Here is a 23,882-nt window from a genome sequence, read left to right on the forward strand (position 1 = left end):
TGAGACAGGGTCTTGCTCTCTCTGGGTGGAGCGCAGTGGTGATCATAGCTCACTGTTGCCTCAAATCCTCGGCTTCAGCGATCCTCCTGCCTCAGCCTCCCGAGTAGCTGGGACTAAAGGCCTTTGCCACCATTCCTGGCTTATTTATTTAGAGATGGGGTCTAATTATGTTGCCCTGGCTGGCCTCGAACTCCTGGCCCCAAGCCTCATGCAATCCTCCCACCTCGGCCTCCCAAAGTGCAGGGACTACAGGCGTAAACCACCATGCTCGGCCTAAGTTTTGTTGTTGTTGTTTTAAGCAAAAATCTGTGGAGGAGGAAACATCTCCCAGTTTGCTCTCATCTGAGTCTGCTTCTTACATGAGATGGGTCTAAAGACATTTTAGGGTAAAAGAAGAACGGTAGGATGTTTTAAATGTACGAATACATAAAAATGGAAGTCTTTGAAAAGGAAGACAACAGAAACGTTAACAACAAAGGGAGTGAGCAGAATGAAGAATGGCATAAAAGACCGAAACCCCTTCTGAACAGCTGGAATATGACACCAGAGTACTAAAGACTGGTAATGCCATCAGGATATGAATGATAACGCACACCTCGTAAAGAATTTTTTATGCTGGCTGTGAAATTTGAACTGATAGAGTGGGGTGGCTGTGGCAGGGAAAGCTGGTGAGACAATTATGCTAATGGCAGGGCCAGACGACTGGGTGAGTGCTTAAATGGTGTCATAAGTCTTTATAAACCTTGGCACATACGTTTGAGTACTGGTCATCCACTGTAAGCTTGGGACAATTCTACTGGTATTTCCTTACACTTATTACCCAGTCCCTCCCCTGTCCCCCAACACCTGCAACTTTAAAAACAATCTTTCCAAACTAGCTTTGAAGAGCTGTACTTTTCCTTCGTATGTACGTTGCTTAAGTACGCTGATAGCAACGTAATATGACAATTCAAAGGGAATCCCGTCTTCTAATCTCAGGGTTTTCATTCTGGGGAACTCTCCCTGCATGTGAGGATTAGGGAGGCCGGAAAGCCCGTTTCAACTTTTCAGTTCTGAGTCCCGAGTCACTACTCTGCCCTGTACCGTCTGGAGACTTAATGGGAGCGAGTGCGAGGCAGTGAATTCTCCGCTCTCTAATTTTCCAATTCTACGGTCTTCAAAAAAAGGTTTGCTCTTGAGCTGCGCCTAAACTGAGAAGCGGGAAAGGCTAGCCCCGCTAAAGGCGGACGAGTGGCAGAAGCGGAAACCCAGTTAAGAGAAGGGACTGCCCTGGAGAGCACAGAAAGCGAAGGTTAGCGGGGGAAAGCAGCGCCCCTCCGAGGAAACCGACACCGCCCCGCCACGCCAAGGCAATGGGCGCCACCACGCAGCGCCGGGAACGCGCGCCGACGCCCCGCGCTCCGCCGGCGTCCGCCCGTCCCCGCGCGCCCCCTCGCACCCCACGCGCGGGGGGCGGGGCCGGCGGGGGCGCGCGCGGGGCCGCGGGTAGGGGGGCGGGGCGGCAGAGCTCGGCGGCTGGGACTGGAGGACAGCGGTGGCGGAGGCCACTAGCGGCGGCGGGAGCGGCGCCGAGAGGCCGTGCGGGACGCGGGCGCCAGGACCGGCCGAACGCAGAGGTAACGCAGGACCGAACAGGCGGCCGGGGAGTGGGCGCGGACTCGCTGGGCCCCGAAGGCGAGTGGCGGAGGCCGCTCGCCCGGGGCGCCGACGCCGCTCCCAGAGAGGAGGGGGCGGGGCGCCCGGGTCCCCGGAGGTGGCGCCTTTTGTCTCCCTTCCCCGGCCGCTCCGCCCCGCTCCCTTCCTCTCTCCTGCGACCTAGCCCCCTGCCCTTCTGGTGGACTCCTCCTCAGGGGCCCTCCGGCGCGCGCACTCCCGCCCTTGTTTTGTTTGGATTTGGGGGAGGAGGGGGAGCTCTTCTCTGGCCGTGCGACCCTGCGTCCCAGCGCGCCTGCGTCGGCGTCCTCTGCCCGCCCCGATTGGCTGAGGGCTGCGCATGCTCCGAGGCCCGCCGCGGTCCGGCGTCCGCCCGCGCCCTCCCCTCACCCCACTCCCTCAGCGGTTTTCGGAGCCGGTTCGAAAGATGCCGGCGGCGGTGACTGGCTGCGGCGGGCCCGCCCCCCGGGTTCTCCGCCCCCGCCGCCGCCATTACGGAGCTCCCAGTGGTGAGTGTGCGGAGCGCCGAGGCTCGCGTTCCGCCGCTGCTTCCGTCGCCGGGGCGGGCGCCGCGGTGTCCCTGCCGAGCGTGAGCCCCGAACTGTCACCGCGCCGAGCCCCAGCCTCATCCGTCGGTGTCCGCGGTCCGAGCTTTCCCCGCCTCGCTGGCGGCCCGCGCTCTCCCCCGCCGTGCGCGTTCGCCGCTGTGGCCTGTAGCTACCTCGCCTCGCTGCTTTGTCTCCGCTGCTCTTGCCGTCCTTCCCGCGGCCTTCTGCGGGCGGGACTGTCGGCTGTCGCTTTGCTGCTCCGCGACGGCGGCCTTGAGTCTCGCTCCCCCGGTGGGAAACGTAGAACTGGTTACTCGCCACCTTAGGCGGTGGGGTTTGAATGAGAGCGGTGCCTCGGTAGGTCGTCAGAAAGTTACAGTCGCCCATCTGAGCGTTTGTAAGAGATGGAGGCAGGAGTGGTGAGGTGAGAGCCCCAGATCTGAGGGTTGGTACTGAATTAACAGCTGTGACCGGGGACAGCCACTTAACCTTTTTGAGAAAGAGTTGTCTCCCGTACGGAGACCGGACCGGGTGAACTGTGCAGCCGCATCCGCGTGCACGTTCTCTCTGTTGTTTATTGTGCTTCCTGACTTTGCATTGCATTAAAAAGTGAGAATCCAATTCGAAATAACGTCTAAAAATCGCCTGGGGCTTTTTGAGCACGCTGTCTTGTCTTAGAGTGAAATGAGAGGTGACTAGTGTCATTTTTGAAAGGTGCTCTAATTTTGTTTAACCTGACATAGGCAAAAAACTTGTTAGCTTTTTAATTTTTCATTGCTCTTCTCAAAAGTTTAGTGTAATTTGTTTCAAAATAGAAGTAACATTTTAAAGTTTGCTGGGTTGGTTGGTTTTGGCTTTGTTTTTAAGCTTACTTGGAAGATTGTAGGGCTGGAAGTTAGTGGAGAACGTATACTGAACTCTTCATTTCCGGATGAAAGTTTTAACTCCTTACCCAGTTAGATTGTGATTTTATTGAGATGAGACACTGTAGTGTCCTTAGTATTTATGCCCAAAACAGACACTGAGTATATGTTTGCTTATATAACTTAAATTTGAAAATGAAAAACAAGTGGTGTCAGCAGTCAAATTACAGGCATGCTTTTTGTGACATGACTCGTTAAATCTGAGTATAGTGAATGACTTAAGATTGGGAACAATGTGAGGTGTTCAGCGCATCACTAATGACATGTATTACATATATTTTATGGTAAAATGTGAAATTATAGTGCTTTCCCTAAAATGCATATTATCAAGGATATCAGTAAACTGAAATACGTTGTTAAACTCCTCACTTTTCTACAGCTTTCTCTTAATGTAGAGGAAATAAAACTGAAATTTGGGGCTTTTTATTTCTACAGTACTTTTTTTTATTGCTTGCATTCAAATAATTTAAAGCCGTGCATGGTGGCTCACACCTGTAATCCTAACACTTTGGGAGGCCAAAGGATCGCTTGAATCCAGGAGTTAGAGACCAGCTTGGGCAACCCTGTCTCTACAGAAAATACAAAAACTATCGGGCTGTGGTGGCGCATACCTGAAGTCCCAGCTACTCAGGTGGCTGAGGTGGGAGGAGATCGCTTGAGCCCAGGAGATCGAGGCTACAGTGATCCCTGGTCATGCCACTGTACTCCAGCCTGAGACTCTGTCTCAAAATAAACAACCGATTTAATTTAAGCATTTCCCTTGACAAAAAGCAAATATTTGTTATTGTTCTAACATTAAGTTTAAGCAAGCTGATGTTCATAAGAGGACCATGTAAACCACAAGTAAACTCAGACTGTTTATTTTTGGCACATATAAAAACCAAGATGAAAAACATGAATAGGCCGGGCACGGTGGCTCACGCCTGTAATCCCAGCCCTTTGGGAGGCTGAGGTGGGCGGATCACGAGGTCAGGAGATCGAGACCATCCTGGCTAACACGGTGAAACCCTGTCTCTACTGAAAATACAAAAAATTAGCCGGATGTGGTGGCGGACGCCTGTAGTCCCAGCTGCTCAGGAGGCTGAGGCAGGAGAATGGCGTGAACCGGGAGGGGAGGTTGCAGTGAGCCGAGATCGCGCCACCGCACTCCAGCCTGGGCGACAGAGCGAGACTCGGTCTCAAAAAAAAAAAAAAAAAAAAAGGAAAACACAAATAAGTTTTATTTGTTCATCCTTTAGTTTAACAAATATTAATTGAGCATCTATTCTGTGCCTGGTATGTTCTTAGGCATCAGGTATGCAGCAAATGAACCAGGTAGATAAGATCCCTGCCAGGAACAAGTGTGGCAGCCTCAAAATTTGATCATTCAGAGTGCAATAGTAAAAAGTTTAGTTAATAGGTACACTGGGTCAGATGCAGTGGCTTACACCTGTAATGCCAACACGTTGAGAGGCCGAGGCAGGTGGATCGCTTGAGCCCAGGAGTTTGTGACCAGCCTGGGCAACATGGCAAAACCCTGTTGATACGAAAAAGAGAAAAATTAACCAGGCATGGCGGTGCGTGCCTGTAGTCCCAGCTACTAGGGAGACTAAGGTGGGAGAGTCGCTTGAGCCTGGGAGGTTGAGGCTGCAGTGAGCTGTGATACTACAACCTGAGCATCAGAGTGAGACCATGTCTTAAAACAAACAAACAAACAAAAAACGTAGGTACAGTGATGTTAAGGCAGTGTGAGTTAACGTTGCATATACTTAGCTCTGTAATGAACAGTGAATTTATTAAATAGCCAATTAACCCAGCTATTCTAAAGCAGGTACTACAGATTGAAGCTTTGAAGTTCTGTGACTTTGACTTTTATTAAGGAAATGCAGAGCTGAGGCTAACATCTCTTTTTTTTTTTTTTTTTTTTTTTTTTGAGACAGAGTCTCACACTGTTACCCAGGCTGGAGTGCAGTGGCATGATCTCGGCTCACTGCAACTTCGGATTCCCGGGTTCAAGTGATTCTCCTGCCTGAGCCTCCCGAGTAGCTGGGACTAACCCAACTATTCTAAAGAAAGTACTACAGATTGAACCTTTGAAGTTCTACAGCTTTTACTAAGGAAATGCAGAGCTCTGACTAACATCTCTATTTTTTTTTGTTTTTTTTTTAAATTGTTGTTGTTGTTTGTTTTTTGAGATGGAGTCTCACTCTTCACCCAGGCTTGGAGTGCAGTGGCATGATCTCAGGTCACTGCAACCTCCGCCTCCCAGGTTCAAGTGATTCTTCTCCCTCAGCCTCCTGAGTAGCTGAGACTACAGGTGTACACCACAGCGCCTGGCTAACTTTTGTGTTTTTAGTAGAGATGGGGTTTCACCATGTTGGCCAGGCTGGTCTCGAACTCCTGACCTCAGGTGATCCCTGCCTCAGCCTACCAAAGTGCTGGGATTACAGGCATGAGCCACTGTACCCAGCCCTAACGTCTCTTAATATTTATCCCAAATAACTGGGTTTTAAGTGTTCTTCACACATAATGAATGTAGTCATAAGTACTACCAGATGTCTGTTCATTCAACTTTTATTATTATTATTATTATTGAGCCAAGGTCTTACTCTGTCACCCAGACTGGAGTGCCGTGGTGCAATTCTAGCTCACTGTAGCCTGGAACTCCTGGACACTGGCAGTCCTCCCACCTCAGTCTTCCAAGTAGCTGGGACTACCGGCATGTGCCACAGTGACCAGCTAATTTTTTATCTTTTGTGTGTGTGGGTTTTTTCTTTTTGTTTTTTCTTTTTTTTGAGAAGGAGTCTTGCTCTGTCGCCCAGGCTGGAGTGCAGTGGCACAATCTCGGCTCACTGCAATCTCCGCCTCACAGGTTCAAGTGATTCTTCTGCCTCAGCCTCCCAAGTATCTGGGATTACAGGCGCGCACCACCACACCCGGCTAATTTTTGTATTTTTAGTAGAGACGGGGTTTCACCATACTGGCCAGGCTGGTCTCGAACTCCTGACCTTGTGGTCTATCCGCCTCGGCCTCCCAAAGTGCTGAGATACAGGCGTGAGCCACCATGCCTGGCCCTTTTGTGTTTTTTTTTTAATTATTTTTTTCTTTTCTTGAGGCAGGCTCTGCTCTGTCACCTAGGCTGGAATGCAGTGGCTCGATTTCAGGTTACTGCATCCGAAACCTTCTGGGCTCAAGCAGTCCTCCCAGTCTCAGCTTCCCAAGTAGCTGGGACTACAGGCGCATGCCACCATTCCCAGCTGATTTTTATTTTTATTTTTTTAGAGACAACGTCTGTATTGCCCAGGCTGGTCTTGAACTCCTGGGCTCGAGTGAACCTCCTACCTTAGCCTCCCAAAGTGCTGGGATTACAGGTGTGAGCCACCACACCTGGCCTGTTTTTAAATTTTAATTTATTTACTTTTGGTAAAGACCAAGTCTAATGTTGACTAGGCTAGTTTTGAATTTCTAGCTTCAAGGGATCCTCCCACCTCTGCCTCCCAAAGTGCTGGGGTTGCAGGCATGAGCTACTACACCAAATGGGAAAATATTTTTTTAAAGATGCCTATGAACGGAGACTCCTGAAGGTTGTTAACTTCACGGTAGCATTTTCAGCCTAGCTAGTGTTATCGTGGGTTAAGAAAGATAAATTCATTAGCAATATAACTTTACTAAGGATAACCTGATTGTGATATTGTTTTATTTCCATATCATATTTGCATGTAAAAATACCAGCAGATTTGCATAAGGCTTTTTATTATTAAGAAAAATGGGCCGGGTGCGGTGGGTCACGCCTGCCATCCCAGCACTTTGGGAGGCTGAGGCGAGCAGATCATCTGAGATCAGGAGCTCGAGACCAGCCTGACCAACATGGTGAAACCCCATCTCTACTAAAAATAAAAAATTAGCTGGGCATGGTGGCGCATGCCTGTAATCCCAGCTACTCAGGAAGGTGAGGCAGGAGAATCGCTTGAACCAAGGAGGCGGAGGTTGCAGCGAGCTGAGATCGTGCCACCGCACTCCAGCCTGGGCAACAGAGCAAGACTCTGTCTCAAAAAAAGAAAAAAAAATTTTAATATTAATGGATATTCTGGTTCCCTAAGTATGAGTGTGTTACACTGCACTGAATTCTTTCAGCTGACTGAAAGATTTCCTTGCAGCTGACTGACAATTGACAAGTCTGGTATTGCTCTTGGTGTTCCCATAAAAATATTTTCCCGATAAGTGTGAATGCATCCTCTTTGTTTCAATCTTCCGGATTTATCCTAGTTGTTGTAGGTTGGGACTGTTACTTGCCAAGTTGAAAGCTCTTCAATTCTTAGACAAGGTTAGACCTTAATGTAGAAGTTGCATGACTGTCATTCCCTACTCATTGTTAATAGTTCATTAGCACAGAGATCTAAATACTTAAGTGGTCTTTTTTTTTATATTGAGGAATTTTTGTATAAAATGTCATTGAGTCTCAGATGAGATTTTTGGGGAAGAGGGGGTGTTAGTGATCAGGTAAACTTGGGTGACTGCATGGGTTTTTATCTTTGAATATTTAATTATATTCTTCTGTACTAGTTTTCCTTACATTAAAAATATGACAGTCTTAGAAGCATACTTTTATTCTCCTAGGTGATGGTCTAAATTTGCTTCTGTGGGTCTGGAAGCTATTAGAATGTCATGTTATTCAGCAGTATTTTTCCCCTTGTGTTTTCCCTTAATAGAAGGAAAAAAAAAGTACTTTAATAGAGATAGAGTTTAAGATTACAGTTAATTTTCCTGACTCTTTCGAGAACAGTAACAACAAAAGCCTTCTCTTGGTAAACTGATCTTTGACTAAACATTTGACTAACTGTTCCTTAGTCTCTTTATTCTATCCTTCTAAGTTCCTGATGGTAGCAGGAGGGGATGGGGTTAGGTTCCTTAGGAGCTTCCTTGCCCTTGTTGTCTTTGTTCATGTGGAAGGTGCAACAGCTGCCGTGGCTTATGCATTCGTCTTAGTTGCTGCTTTATGTAGTCTATATTTTGGTAGTTTTATCTTTCTGAGTAACCAAATCATCTGTCACTTAACTATAAATTTTATAGTTATATTTTTTCCCTTTGGATGTGTATTAAATTTAGACGTTTTAGTTTAGTTTTGTTTCTGTTAATCTTCACACCAGGTCTTTTCTGTGCTTTAGGTTGATTCTTCACCACACTGAAACCATTAGGAAAAATCCTTGTGGTTAACAGCAGAGGCTTCAGAGTGTAACCTGTACTCGGGCCTAGAAATTATTTAAAATGGCGACTGATACGTCTCAAGGTGAACTCGTCCATCCTAAGGCACTCCCACTTATAGTAGGAGCTCAGCTGATCCACGCGGACAAGTTAGGTGAGGTAGGGGCTGACACATTCTTGAAGCTCACTCTTGGATCAATCCCTGACTTCAGGCCCTGCTGGGTCCTTCTTGGTACATGTTCCTTCCCTTACTTTGGGGAGTCTAGGTTGTGAATTTGAAACAAAATCAGATTCTTTTCATCTTCCCTTTCCCCTCAAATTCCTGAGAAAACCTCCAACGTTCTAAATTTATAGCAAATCAACTATAATTATGTGTTTCCATTTGAAATTCAAGCTAAAATAACATACTTTAAAAAGTGTATCTTAAAAATCATATTTCACTTCAAAAAAAACTTGTTAAAAGTAATTTGCATCAGATCCTGGAGTCGACTTGAAGAATTCTCCTACATCTTCTGACACCCAGTTAGGCCCTTTGAGAAAGAGAGAAAAGAGAATTTTTTAATGCATGTTTGATTATGGCCATCTCTTTTCTTAGAAGGTAGAAGATAGCACCATGCCGATTCGTCGAACTGTGAATTCTACCCGGGAAACTCCTCCCAAAAGCAAGCTTGCTGAAGGGGAGGAAGAAAAGCCAGGTAAAGTAAAACGGTGACACAGCTTAAAACATCAAAAGTTATACTGCAATTTGGAGTGTCCCATAAATTCCTTTGAACTTAATTGTTTTTTTTTTTTTTTTCATGGCTGAGTGTTTTGGGGAAACATTTAGAGAGAATCAGTAGCTATTGGTATGTCATTGCCAGACCATGAGGGCAAAGTAAGGTTTCATCTTTTCTATAAAGGTTTTTGGAAGGTGAAAATGTTATGTTGGAATTAAAAACAAAAATGTTTGGGGATGACAGGAATGGCCAGAGAGTAGCATTCTGGACATAAAGTGTCATGGGGATGAATGCAGTGTGGGAGAATGGAAAATGTGGGCCTTTAGAATAGACAGTGGAAGGTTCATCCAGAAATCATCTGGAGGCCTTCAGAGAAGCAAATGGTGATCTGTTGATCTATAACAGGTATTGGTAGAGAAAAGATTGGCCAGTCAGTGGTGGGAGCATAACAAATGAAAAGAAACATAGACCCATCAACATGGAGTACTAATGCTCCTTTATGGCATCTATAACCACCTCTTCTCCTTTTCCCGTCTTTATTTTTTGTCTCATGATCTTTTTGGTTTTTTTCCTTATCTTTTCACTTTTTTCCTTTCTCTCTTGCCTTTTATCTCAGGTTTTTCAGGGATAAGCACACTGTGCTGCCTCTGTTGTGGCTGTTAGAATCAATTATTTGCTGACCAGCATGTATTAGGAATAGAGGGCCGGGCACAGTGGCTCACACCTGTAATCCCAGCACTTTGGGAGGCCAAGGAGGGCAGATCACCTGAGGTCAGGAGTTTGAGACCAGCCTGGCCATCATGGTGAAACCCCATCTCTACTAAAATTACAAACATTATCTGGGCATGGTGGTGCATGCCTGTAATCCCTGCTACTCAGGAGGCTGAGGCACAAGAATTGCTTGAGCCCAGGAGGCAGAGGTTGCAGTGAGCTGAGATCACGCCGTTGTATTCCAGCCTGGGCAACAGAGGGAAACTGTCTCCAAAAAAAAGAAAAAAAAAAAAAAAGAGGAGTAGAAAATACATGCATCCTTGTTGCCTGTATCCCTTGGTGCGTCAGGGCAGACATCAATAACCAGTCAATATACTCTTTTCTGGCTGAGCCTGGATTTTTTTCTCTAAATCCTTAGATGAATGCTATAAGCAATCTGGGCACCCTGGCTTAAGGCAGTTAAGAAACATGGGAATCCGAATATTTAAAAAAGTAAACGGGTGCTGGTAAGTTGAAGATAGGTTATCTTGTCCAGCACTGGGATAAGCCACTTGGTGGTCCATCTTAATCCATGTTTAATAGCCAGCTGAAGCCACTAAATCACTAATAACATCAGTTTTCAGAATACATGCCAGAGGGTTCAGATGTAAAGTATTAGAAAACTCAACCAAGAGTTTATGAAGAAACAATGTCACTTCACAAGTTGTATGTTTGTTTAATCTTCTCTCTATCCCATTTTGTACATAGTATTTTGTACATAGAAATTAGACTTCACTTATTTTAAATTTTGTAAACTCTACGTTTTACACAGAAACACGGTAGTTTAATGAGTTGGAAACAGTCTTATACATAATACATATTCAATATCTGTTGAGTGACTGAACTTTATTAAGCCATAACTCTTGAGCAGTTATTCTTGAGAAGAGAAAATAATGTAAAATTAAATTTATAAGTCTTACTACCGTAAAACCCCTGAATGATTCTTAGCTTTTCATCTTTTTTAGAATAAGACAAAGTGTAAATAAACATGACTAACTAATAGTAAATTCTTGCCCATGCAGCCATTTAGGTCAAATTGTTGGGTTGAGGGGCAGTAAAAGATATATCATGATGAAAAATACATTTTATTGTGGAAAACCTAAATGTAGTTATTATCTTTATCCCCAGATACCATTGTTATAGTGAAGTTCTATCCATAATACTTTGTCATCCTAAGCATATGGGAAACAATTCTAGAAGCAGAGAATTCCAAAGGAGGATGGAAATCACTCGCTTAGTATAAGTGTTAGAATTGTACTTATGTGATTTGGTTTTAAGAAAGAAGTGGCATTTTAAAATTCTCTTTATAGCTGGGCGCGGTGGCTCACGCCTGTAATCCCAGAATTTTGGGAGGCTGAGGCGGGTGGATCACGAGGTCAGGAGATCGAGACCATCCTGGCTAACACAATGAAACCCTGTCACTACTAAAAATACAAAAAATCAGCTGGGCATGGCGGCACGCACCTGTAGTCCCAGCTACTAGGGAGGCTGAGGCAGGAGAATCGCTTGAACCTGGGGAGGCGGAAGTTGCAGTGAGCCAAGATTGCGCCACAGCACTCTAGCCTGGGAGACAGAGCGAGACTCCGTCTCAAAAAATAAATAAATAAATAAATAAAATTCTCTTTATGTGAAGGCCACAAAGAAGTCCTCGTCATTATTGCAATAATTAGTTCACATAATTTAAATGATCAAATTCTTCAAGCATATACTTTGGCTTGAAGTATATGCTTGCCACTGGAGTCCTTTTTCTTTCATGTTTTTTTTATTTTATTTTTATTTTTATTTTTGGAGTTCTCTGAAGTCCCTGCATAACCAGTGCCTGGGGTTCTGTGTTTTATAGTAGCTACTCAGAGACATGCTGTGAAGGAAAGGCACAAATAGCAGCAGACCTCCATATTCCCCTCTCATATTTCTACTCTTGCTTCAGTCATTCCTCTTGGAGAATACATGAGTTTTTAAATTACTTATTCTCTGAGATTTGCCTGTTGAATTATAAAATGGCTAGTTTCTTAATTATGAATCTCATGAATATTGCAAAGTAGAATAATTAAACAATTTGGGATGAAATGAGTTTTCCTTTCTATGTAATTTCCTGGTCTATTTTTCTAATAATAGATAAATAACCACCTGACCAGGCAACTTGAGTGACATAAAGAATGTAAGAAAACTGCATTAGTGGTCATTCATTTTCATTTTAGAATTCATTTGTTAATTGGAGACTTTGGCTGGTCCGTTTAATAAGATAAGCTTTTACCTTTTATTGACTCAGATTGGAATACATCTGCTTATGCAATTCTGCTCACCTGATTTTTTAGAACCAGACATAAGTTCAGAGGAATCTGTCTCCACTGTAGAAGAACAAGAGAATGAAACTCCACCTGCTACTTCGAGTGAGGCAGAGCAGCCAAAGGGGGAACCTGAGAATGAAGAGAAGGAAGAAAATAAGTCTTCTGAGGAAACCAAAAAGGAGTAAGGAGTTATGTCTTCTTGCTATTTATATTTGAAGAATGTGTAAAAGGACTTTAGATTAGATTGTTTTAAAGTGTTATAACATTGGTTTATGCTAGGTATTTGCTATTTGGATTTAATTTTTAGAATTACCATTTGAAATAGGTTTATTATATAGTTGTTTGACCTGTTAGAATATGCTGTAGTTAGCAGAACACAATGGTTTGAATAATCCAAAAGTCTTTGTCATTGGCTTTGGAATGTGTTTTTGAGCTTGTAATTTATTGTGGGAGTATCTGATATTTTAAGCATTGGCCAAGACTTCAATAAGAAATGAAACATAACTATAAAAATCTGACCTAGAAGACATTTCACTATTTTATTCCTACTTCTGTGCCAGGAGTGGGTTGTTTTTGTGTGCTTATGTTAGAAGGCATTGATTTGTATCAAGCCATTGGTAGTGTGACCTAAAAGTCTATATATGTTTGATGAAGTATTCAGTTGAATAATTGGCTTTGAGAATCTGAAAGTAAAATTTGCTATTGATGTGTATCTATATAAAGTGATGGCAGTTACTTTTTAATTTTTAATTTTTTTTTTTTTTTTGCAGGAGAGCTGATAGTATTCATTCCACTCTTTTCATAATTGGTCAGAACAGTTAGAAATTGCTTTTAACTATAGTCATGCATTGCTTAACAATGGGTATACATTCTGAGAGATACATCTTTAGGCGATTTCATCATCGTGCCAACATCATAAAGTGTACTTACACAAACCTACATGGTACAGCCTACTACATACCTAGGCTTTATGGGATAGTCTGTTGCTTCTAGATTACAAACCTGTACAGCATGTTACTGTACTAAATACTGTAGGCAGTTATAACACAACGGTAAGTATTTGTGTATTTAAACATAGAAAAGGTACAGTAAAAATACAATATAAAAGATAAAAAATGGTATACCTGTGTAGGACACCTACCATGAATGGACCTTAAAGGATTGGAAGTTGTTTGGGTGAGTGAGTGAGTGGTAAGTGAATGCAAAGGCCTAGGACTACTGTGTGCAACTTTTAAAAATAAAAAGTTTTTATTTTTAAAAAGTTTTAAAACTTTACCAAAAACAAAGACACAAGCCGGACGCAATGGTGCACAGCTGTAGCCCTAGCTACTTAGGAAGCTGAGGTGGGGGGATTGCTTTGAGTCCTGAAATTTGAATCTAGATTGGGCAACGTTGTGAGACCTCATATTTATAAAAAAACAAAACTAAGACACAAACATACACCTTAACCTAGGCCTGCACAAGGTCAGGGTCATCAATATCACTGTCTTCCACCTCCAGATCTTGTCCCACTGGAAGGCCTTCAGGGGCAGCAACACACATGGACCTGTCATTTCCTATGATAACAGTGCTGTCTTTTGGAATACCTTCTGAAGGACCTGCTTGAGGCTGTTTTACAGTTAACTTTTTTTTTGTAGGTAGAAAACATATACTCTAATGATAAAAAGTATAGTTATAGTAAACACATAAACTAGTAGCATAGCTGTTTATTATCAAGTATTATGTATAATTGTAATGTGCTTTTTTTTTTTTTTTTTGAGATGGAGTCTCACTCTGTCACCCAGGTTGGAGTGTGGAGTGCAGTGGCGCGATTTGGGCTCACTGCAACCTCCACCTCCCAGGTTCAAGCGATTCTCCTGCCTCAACCTGCCAAGTAGCTGGGACTACAGGCGTGCACCTCCACACCTAGCTAATTTTTGTATTTTTAGGAGAGACGGGGGTTTCACCATGTTGGCCAGGATGGTCTCAATCTTTTCCTTGTGATCCGCCCACCTTGGCCTCCCAAAGTGCTGGGATTACAGGCATGAGCCACCGCGCCCAGCCAATATGCTATATTTTTGTATGACTGGCAGCACCGTAGGTTTGTTTACACCAATGTCACCACAAACAAGTGAGTAACGTGTTGCGCTGTGATATTACCACAGCTATCATGTTAACCAGGTAATAGGAGGTTTTCGGTTCCATTATAATCTTAAGGGACCACCATTGTATATGTGGTCTGTTGACCAAAATGTTGTTACACAGCACATGACCATAAAAGAATAACTTAGTAATAACTATACCTTCTAGCTATAATCTTCAGGGTATTCTTTATCTGAGTTTCATAAGTATAGCTAAGGTCTGTGGAATTTATAGCAACTATCGTGTGTGGGTGTGGGTGTGTTTGTGTGTGTGTGTGTGTGTGTTTAATAGAGATGGCGTCTCACTATGTTGGCTAGGTTGGGCTTGAACTCCTGGCCTCAAGCTGTCCTCCCTCCTCAGCCTCCTAAATTGCTGGGATTACAGGCATGAGCCACTGCACCCAGCCTATCGTCTGTTGTTAAATGTTCTAATACACCTATTAGGTGCACAGAGTACTGTTATATACTCAGAATAAAATTTACATAATGCTTTAAATCTCACAAAATTGTTTTGATAAACATATTCTTATAATTCTTGCAACACCTTGGGAAGTAGTTGGTTCTATATTACTGTTTTATAGCTGAGGAGAAAGACTCACATCATTTACTAAGATCATATAGCTAGCTAGTAAATGTTTGAGTGAAAATACAAAGGTTTTCTGACTTTAAGAGCTTGAGTTTTTTCCACTATACCATATTGCATCTGTTGTAATTGTTAACTAATGTGCATTTTAAAATTCTCGTTTGTCTTATGTACTGAGCCCTTATACCAGTGCTAATTTATGTGACTCCTCTCTCCTGCAGCTAAGAGAAAAATACCTTTTTAATTCATTTATAGTACCCAGTTTTTAAAGAAGATTTATTTTGTAAAATTTTGCTTATGGTACATGTCATCTTAGCCTGTAAATAAATTAAAGCATTAATTTTTATCCCTCCCTGGTCTTTTCCTCCTTCTGACTTTATACGTCTTTCTAGAGAGCTTATCTTCTATAATAACAATTCTTTGTTTTAAAGTGAGAAAGATCAGTCAAAAGAAAAGGAGAAGAAAGTGAAAAAAACAATTCCTTCCTGGGCTACCCTTTCTGCCAGCCAGCTAGCCAGGGCCCAGAAACAAACACCGATGGCTTCTTCCCCACGTCCCAAGATGGATGCAATCTTAACTGAGGCCATTAAGGCAAGTTTTTATTTCAAGCAATTCATCTTAGATTTATTATGTTCATTTTTTTCTTATTTGAAAATGGCATATATCTGTCTAGACATCATAAATCTTGCTCTGCTTCCTAAAGGAGTTTTAAAGAGAGGAAAGTCATTTTAAGTTCATGTTTTTCTAATATAATCACATTTGGTGAACACTTAATTTTTTAAAAAAAATTATATTTAATGTAGCAAATATTTTAACTTTAGAATTTTTAAATGCAGTTTATCGATTAAGTACAGTTTTTATTTGAAGGCTGAAAATGTTAATTCATTGAACAAACATTTAAGGACTACCTTCCTCTGTTGGGCGCCCCTGCTAGTGGTGAATTAACTAAGGCTAGCAAAGTCCTTGCCCTTATAAATCTAATCGTAACTCAGTAACCGAAAAATATTGAGAATTTTTGTTTAAAAAATATCTCTAGGTTCATTTCTAAAGCTAAGTGTCTGATCTTGGTAGTGGTTACCTTTCACACCTGAACCCTGTTAATAAACACTGCTTTATCACCTAGACATTCCAAAATGCTTACAAAAATTATCCTCCTTACATAGATTTATGATTTCATTGACTTTCATTAGATGTAGTTTTCCTATTTTAATTTTTAAAGGTTATCTTCTAATTTGACATTGCCTTTATTGTATAAGTCTTTTCATTTAATTTTGCCTTGTTTAGTTCATATGATCAGATGATAAGAGGAGTTAGAACAGACCCATCTTTCAGGGACCCTGTTGTTAGGATCTGAGGCAGGACTGGGGAGACAGGGATACAGATGATTTTAACCAGAAAAGGGGGGATGTGTACGAAAAGGAGCAGCCTGGTTGTCATTCTCAGAATATGAGAAGATAGCACTAACACATAAACTGGAAAAAGGATTTGCCTTCAGACTTCTCCCTTTACTCCTTCAAGACTTCTTACGCTCTCACCTCATTAAGAAAACTTTATTGGTCTAGATTACCTCACTGTAGTGAAATCTCTGTTCTTTGCATAGCCTTTCTTCAAGGATTTCACTTGATGACCACTCAGCCTGGGTTTGAAGGAGCAGCATCATAGTGAGGATGGAAAAAGGGCTGAAACTTTAAAATAGTGAAATAAAAAATTAAAACAATATCAATTTGGCTTAAAGAATGGTTTGAATATAATTGTGCATATTTATGGAGATGATTTATTTTATATAGATAATGTGTATTCCATGCAATATGACAAATTATTGTTTCAGACCATGGACACCATTTTCTGTATTGAACAGGAATCATGATGTCTACTACCATCTCACTGTCGGATTGGTGGAGCAAAAGATTATTTGTTTCAGCATTAGTGTTCTTTTCTGCTTGATTTTCTTTGCTCTGTGTTTTCTTTTAAGATCAGGAGTAAACCTCAGTAGGTCATTAATAGTTCAGAGACATAGACTTGAATTACATGACCCATATTAATACAACTTGTTTCGTGTCGTGCAATCTTTTCTGGACCATCTACCTGTGAGTTATTTTTCTTTGTTGTCAAAATGTATAAAAACATTCAATGAAGTTCTTATCCAATGACATTGAATAAGTGCTACATTGATTTAATAGACACTGTGGCAGTACAAAATTGATGGACTAGCTCATTAGATAAATGACAGATGCTACTTTTGTGTGTTTCAAAATTTAAAGTATTTGATTTCAAGTCAGTGACCAGTTGGAAAACAAAATTTTAAGCATTTGAAAAAAATTAAGTATTTGCTGCCTTTGTGACATAATGAGCTACTTAATTCTTCCAGGTGCATTAGTCAAATGGAGTATAAGTAAAATAGGATGGAAATGGAAGAGGGCACATTAAATTCAAATAGAACACCTTCACTATTACCCAAAACTCTCCTTCAGCACTTTGCCATCTGTAAACCCATTTTTATGCCACTTATTCAGATTATCTTTGATTCTTCTTTCTGCTGACATTCATACAGAGCCTTCAGGGAAATGTCCTGGCATGCTCATTCCTTAAGCTCGTGCCTTAAAATGGGACAGATCTGTGATCCTGTAAGTGATAGGTTTGTTCTGCTTTTCTCATTTTGATGCCAAAGATCCATCTTCTAAATACAGAATGGAATTAAAATGGAAAGAGGTTCTTCATTATACATAGGATGTTGTTCGTGTTCAATATGGTCTTTTAGGCTGTTTTGAACAATTTAAAATTGTAGTAGAAATATTTAGTAATTCTGTTATTTCTCTGTAGTCATTATGAACTGAAGTCTTCTGAAGTTCATTCTTCCCTACCGTTTTTGTCATCTATCATCAAATTCACTTCCAAAATAATTTATTTTGAAAATATATGTCAGGCTCTATCTAATAAAAAAAAAACAACTAGTTTAATAAATCTTTTCTAGGCATGCTTCCAGAAGAGTGGTGCATCAGTGGTTGCTATTCGAAAATACATCATCCATAAGTATCCTTCTCTGGAGCTGGAGAGAAGGGGTTATCTCCTTAAACAAGCACTGAAAAGAGAATTAAATAGAGGAGTCATCAAACAGGTATTACACAATTGTTAGTAGTAAGATAATTTCATTGTGTATTAGCTTTAAGTCTACAGTTAGTAACATTTAGGCTTTTTGTGCCTTTTTTGTTAAAAATAAGTTTCATGATGATGAAATTCCTTAAGTTTAACCTAGTTGAATTATCTGAGGCTAGGTTTCGAAAATGCTGGTGCCATTAAGATAGTGTTAACTTTTTTCTAGCTTACTTTGCTCTTAATTGGATATTTTTTTTGGGGGGCTGCTTGTGCTTGAAATCATGTAGCACTGAACATGAAAAAGAGGTAAGGAATCCTACTACTGGAACAGCAAAAATGAGGCTAGGGATGGTGGCCTACACCTGTAGTCCCAGCACCTTGGGAGGCTTAGTTGGGAGGATCACTTGAGCCCAGGAGTTCGAGACCAGCCTGGGCACCATAGCAAGACCCCTTCTCTACAAAAAATACAAAATCAGCAGGGTTTGGTGGCACGTGCCTCTAGTCCCAGGTACTTGGAAGGCAGAGGCAGGAGGACCGCTTGAGCCTGGGAGGTTGAGGCTATTGTGAGTTATGATCTCACCACTCCAGCCTCAGTGAGAGTGAGACCCTGTCTGAAAACAAAAAGGAATAACAGAAATAATAATTGCCCTTGTCTTAGGTTTGTTTCCTTTAAAGCCTAACTTACATGATAGACTTGTTACTATTAATTTTTAGCTTCATAAATGTGCTCACCTTAACTGATTAGTATCTAAACTATTAAAGCCTGTTAAGAGTATCAGAGAAACCCGAGTGAAATGTGACTAGTACTAGAACAAATGTTGATTTCAGGCATAAATCTACTTTATCTTGCATAGTGCATGGAAACTTAGAACCATAGAAATCTAAAGCTAGAATAAACTTTATATTATGTTACCCTCTTCAGAGGTCCAGAGTGATGAAATAACTGCTAAGGTCTTACGGTAGTGGCAAAGATTTTAAAAACCTAGTTCACCCCATTCCTAGAGTCTTGTTACGTTTTTTCTATACCCCCTGCCTGTTTGATCAGAACAGAATTCTGTGCCACTCAGGCATTTCAGCTCTGCTTAGGGACTTTCAACTAGTACTTAATTCCACAGATACGTCTTGTCTCCTATGTGCCAGTTGCCTGGAGGTCTGTCAGTGAATAAAACAGATTGCTGCTGTGTGGAGCTAGGAGTCCAGCTTTCTCAAAATGTAAAACTGATATTTAAATGGCCTTTAAAATTATCACTGACGGCCAGGCACAGTGGCTCATGCCTGTACACTGAGGTGGGAGGGTTGCTTCAGGCCAGGAGTTAGAGACCAGCCTGGGCAACATAGCAAGGTGAGACCCTGTCTCTACAAAAAAATTATTTCTTTATTCTATTTTATTTTACTTTTTGAGACAGGATCTCACTCTGGCCCAGACTGGGGTGCAGAGGTGCAATGTCAGCTCACTGCACTCTCTACCTGCTGGGCTCCAGCCGTCTTCCCACCTCAGCCTCCTGAGTACCTGGGACTATAGGTGTGCACCAGCACACCCAGCTAATTTTTGTATTCTTTGTAGAGACAAGGTTTTGCCATGTTGCCCAGGCTGGTCTCAAGCTCCTGGGCCCAAGTGATTCACCCACCTCAGCCTCCCACAGTGCTGGGATTACAGACGTGAGCCACCATGCCCAGCCTTTACAAAAAATTTAAAAATTAGCCACATGTAGGGGTGCATGCCTCTAGTCCCAACTCATGAGGCTGAGGCAGGAGGATCGCTTGAGTTGAGCTATGAGCTAACATAGCAGTGAGCTATGATTGTGCCACTGCACTCCAGCATGGGTGACAGAGTGAGACCCTGTCTCTAAAATAAAACTAAATTATCGTTGACTAAAAAGTCTTACCTAGTTAATATAATTATTAGAGCCAAGGACCTGTTGCGTAACATGTCAGCAAAGCTTATGAGATGGCTTCATGTTTTAGTTTATGACCTGCTCTAGCCTACATAGCCTGACCACCCTCGGTTTGATGCCTGAACAACTCTTAGTAGGCTAAAAGCATTCCAGCTTGATTGCTGCATTGATAGCAGTGTAGGTAAAACTAAGCTGTGGAGGACTTTAGTTATTGTGAATCAACTTTTTTTTTTGAGATGGAGTCTCGCTCTGTTACACAATGGCATGGTCTCAGCTCACTACACTCTCTGCCTCCCGTGTTCAAGCAATTCTCCTGCCTTAGTCTCCTGAGTAGCTGGGATTACAGGCGCCCGCTACCACACCCAGCTAATTTTTGTATTTTTAGTGGAGATGGGGTTTTACCACATTGGCCAGGCTGGTTTCAAACTCTTGACCTCAAGTGATCTGCCCACCTCGGCCTTCCAAAATGCTGGGATTATAGGAATGAACCACCGTGCCTGGCCTATTGTGAATCAACTTTAAAATTTTATGAAAGTGCTTTGTGAACTGGAAATATGTGGTAAAACTTAACATACCATTGTGTGCAGTGGCTAAAAAATTGTTTGTTTGTTTGTTTGTTTTTTGAGACGGAGTATCGCTCTGTCACCCAGGTTGGAGTGGAGTGGAGCGATCTCAGCTCACTGCAAGCTCTGCCTCCTGGGTTCACGCCATTCTCCTGCCTCAGCCTCCTGAATAGCTGGGACTACAGGCACCCGCCACCACGCCTGGCTAATTTTTTGTATTTTTAGTAGAGACGGGGTTTCACTGTGTTAGCCAGGATGGTGTCGATCTCCTGACATCGTGATTCGCCCGCCTCGGCCTCCCAAAGTGCTGGGATTACAGGCATGAGCCACCGCGCCCAGCCAAAAAATTGTTGGATAACCCTTCCCATAAGGAATAATGTATCATTGGTAAACTGTGGGAAGTTACGTGGTCTGAGACTAATTAGGCTCTAAACTTTTTCCAAGGCGCTTTTAAGACAGTGAGGGCTTTTCTTATTTTCCCTAAGAGATTGTGTCCCTTCCTTTTTTGGGACATTTTTGTTTTGATTTTTTATTTCATTTTGAAAGTTTTTAATAAACTGTTTAACCTGGTATCACAGTAGCATTCTTCCCAAAATTTTGTAGATGAGAAAACAAAAGCTCAGAGGGTTAACTGGGTTGTCCAGTATTACTCAGCATCAGCTAGATGGTATATAAAGGAGCTTTCATCTGAAGTCTTTTGACTCTGCATTGACTTTTTTTTTTCTCTGAAGAAGTAAACACCACTTTACATTAGCTCTTGCATTACCATGGCCTGTAATTTCCTTAGCCTACTGTAAAGTTATGAATACTAGAATAACAAAAATTAATTTACTTTAGGTTAAAGGAAAAGGTGCTTCTGGAAGTTTTGTTGTGGTTCAGAAATCAAGAAAAACACCTCAGAAATCCAGAAACAGAAAGGTAAGACATCTATACCACAGTTTGAGTGCTGTGGAGCTGTTACTGCTACTAAAAATAGCAACATTCATTGAGTGTTTGCTGCGTGCCTGGCACTATGCAAAGTTCAGCCTTTCTGCTAAGGCCTAGGGAAGTTATAAATAATTTGTTCATCTAGTGAGTAGAATAGCCAAGGTGCAGATCCAAGCAGTCCAACCTGGTTAAGCCTGTGCTCTTAAGTGCCTTATATTAAATTATGGGCAGCTATATAAATTATACTGTTTTTTGTTTTGAGATGGAGTCTTGCTCTGTTGCCCATGCTGTAGTGCAGTGGCATGATCTCAGCTAGCTGCAACTTCCGCCTCCTGGATTCAAGCAATTCTCCTGCCTCAGCCTCCTGAGTAGCTGGGATTACAGGCACTCGCCACAGTGCCCGACTAATTTTTTTTGTTAGTAGAGACAGGGTTTTACCGTGTTGGCCAGGCTGGTCTTGAACTCTTGACCTCAGTGATCTACCTGCCTCTGCCTCCCAAAGTGCTGGGATTTACAGGGTGAGCCACTGCTCCCAGCTGAATTATACTGCTTTTTGTGAAATATCTTTTAAACTAGAGGAGGTATAAGAGTCCTCTGTTTTTTTGTTTGTTTGTTTGTTTGTTTTCTTTTCTAAGATAGAATCTTGCTCTATTGCCCGGGCTGGAGTGCAGTGGCACGATCTTGGCTCACTGCAACCTCTGCTTCCCGGATTCAAGTGATTGTCCTGCCTCAGCCTCCCCAGTAGCTGGGACTGCTACAGGCATGTGCCACCATTCCCAGCTAATGTTTGTATTTTTAGTAGAGATGGAGTTTCACTATGTTGGCCAGGCTGGCCTCCACCTCCTGACCTCAGGTGATCTGCCTGCCTCTGCCTCCCAACGTGCTGGGATGATAGATGTGAACCACACCATGCCCAGCCTAAAAGTACATTTTTACCAAATACTAGACCCAAAAACAATACCCAGATCCAATTTTTCTTCCTGTTTTTGTAAATACTAACATTCTTCTTCCCAACACATATAATTTCATTTGTGTAAAGTATTTCTACAATAATAAAGTGAAATGTCTTGTACTCATTTATATCAGAAATTGAAATAATATTTTTCTACACCTTTTTTTTTTTTGTTTTACAACTCTGAAGCTTTTTATCCTTTTTTCATAGACTTTTCAAACACTTTCAAAATGAACTTTATGCGTTTTTTTCTGGTGCTGTACTTCATAAATTAGGACCTTTAAAATCTACACTCCTTTTTACTTTTATGTGTGTTTTTTTGTGTGTGTGTTTTGAGACGGAGTTTCGCTCTTGTTGCTCAGGCTGGAGTGCAATAATGCAATCTCGGATCTCTGCAACCTCCGCCTTCCGGGTTCAAGTGATTCTCCTGCCTCAGCCTCCTGAGTAAATGAGATTGCAGGCGCGTGCCACCATGCCTGGCTAATTGTGTATTTTTATTAGAGACAGAGTTTTACCATGTTGGTCAGGCTGGTCTCGAACTTGTGACCTCAGGTTATCAGCCCACCTCAGCCCCCCAAAGTGCTGGGATTACAGACGTGAGCCACCACACCTGGCTCCTTTTTCTTGTTTTGTTGTGTTTTTTTTGTTTTGTTTTTTTTGAGACGGAGTCTCGCTCTGTCACCCAGGCTGGAGTGCGGTGGCTCCATCTTGCATCACTGCAGTCTCCACCTCCCGGGTTCAAGCAGTTCTTGTGCCTCAGCCTTCCAAGTATCTGGGATTACAGGCTACGACATCTGGCTAATTTTTGTATTTTTAGTAGAGAGGAGGTTTTGCAATGTTGGCCAGGCTGGTCTTTAACTCCTGACCTCAGGTGATCTGCCCACCTCGGCCTCCCAAAGTGCTGGGATTACAGGTGTGAGCCACCACACCCAGCTTTTATATGTATTTTTAATGCTGTCCATTGAAAATTTTATATCAAAGAAATTGCCATAAAATTGACAAATTTGGTAATCAACTGAGGAAAGCCCTTGAGTTGTATGTAGAAACATTTACGTTCTATAATGATCATAATTTTTGATAATTACTTTTCAGAATAGGAGCTCTGCAGTGGATCCAGAACCACAAGTAAAATTGGAGGATGTCCTCCCACTGGCCTTTACTCGCCTTTGTGAACCTAAAGAAGCTTCCTACAGTCTCATCAGGAAATATGTGTCTCAGTATTATCCTAAGCTTAGAGTGGACATCAGGTATGAGCCATTGGCCTGGCCTTGAAAACATGATGTGTTACTTCCTTTAGCTCCCTTTTCATGGGAAAAGAGATAGATTAAATACTGAGGAAGGATTACTTTCAGCTAAGAATAAACCTTTTTTATTGGTTTTATTTTTTTGCCCCATTATGTTTTTATTTTCATATCTCCATGTATAATTTTTTTTTTTTTTTTTTTTTTTTTTTTTTTTTTTTTTTTAGTTTTTTGAGACAGATTTGTTCTTGTCACCCAGGCTGGAGTGCAGTGGCACCATCTCAGCTCACTGCAGCCTCTGCCTCCCGGGTTCAAAGGATTCTCCTGCCTCCGCCTCCCGGATAGCTGCGACTGTAGGCACCCGCCAAGACACCCAGCTAATTTTTGTATTTTTAGTAGAGCCAAGGTTTCATCATGTTGGCCAGGCTGGTCTCGAACTCTTGAACTCA

The 23,882-nt window shown here is 42.1% G+C and overlaps 1 protein-coding gene across 9 annotated transcripts in view; it reads left to right on the forward strand.

The window, feature by feature from the left end:
* Nucleotides 1-1,483: 1,483 nt before the first annotated feature.
* HP1BP3 (heterochromatin protein 1 binding protein 3) overlaps nt 1,484-23,882 on the forward strand; it is a 44,910-nt gene continuing 22,511 nt past the window's right edge. Inside the window, exons 1-8 of one of the 9 annotated variants that reach the window (XM_016955521.4) lie at nt 1,484-1,616; nt 8,269-8,464; nt 8,901-9,000; nt 12,087-12,240; nt 15,194-15,353; nt 17,734-17,877; nt 21,151-21,231; nt 23,285-23,439. In XM_016955521.4, the coding sequence (XP_016811010.1) occupies nt 8,369-8,464; nt 8,901-9,000; nt 12,087-12,240; nt 15,194-15,353; nt 17,734-17,877; nt 21,151-21,231; nt 23,285-23,439 (890 nt within the window). In that variant the 5' untranslated portion in view covers nt 1,484-1,616; nt 8,269-8,368. Of the gene's footprint in view, nt 1,617-1,989; nt 2,626-8,268; nt 8,465-8,900; nt 9,001-12,086; nt 12,241-15,193; nt 15,354-17,733; nt 17,878-21,150; nt 21,232-23,284; nt 23,440-23,882 lie in introns of those variants that run through there. The other 8 variants (XM_513171.8, XM_016955543.4, XM_063785346.1 and 5 more) reach the window with 8 other exon arrangements.

The sequence above is a fragment of the Pan troglodytes genome, chromosome 1 (assembly GCF_028858775.2).
Source record: "Pan troglodytes isolate AG18354 chromosome 1, NHGRI_mPanTro3-v2.0_pri, whole genome shotgun sequence".
In the NCBI taxonomy this organism is placed as follows: domain Eukaryota; kingdom Metazoa; phylum Chordata; class Mammalia; order Primates; family Hominidae; genus Pan; species Pan troglodytes.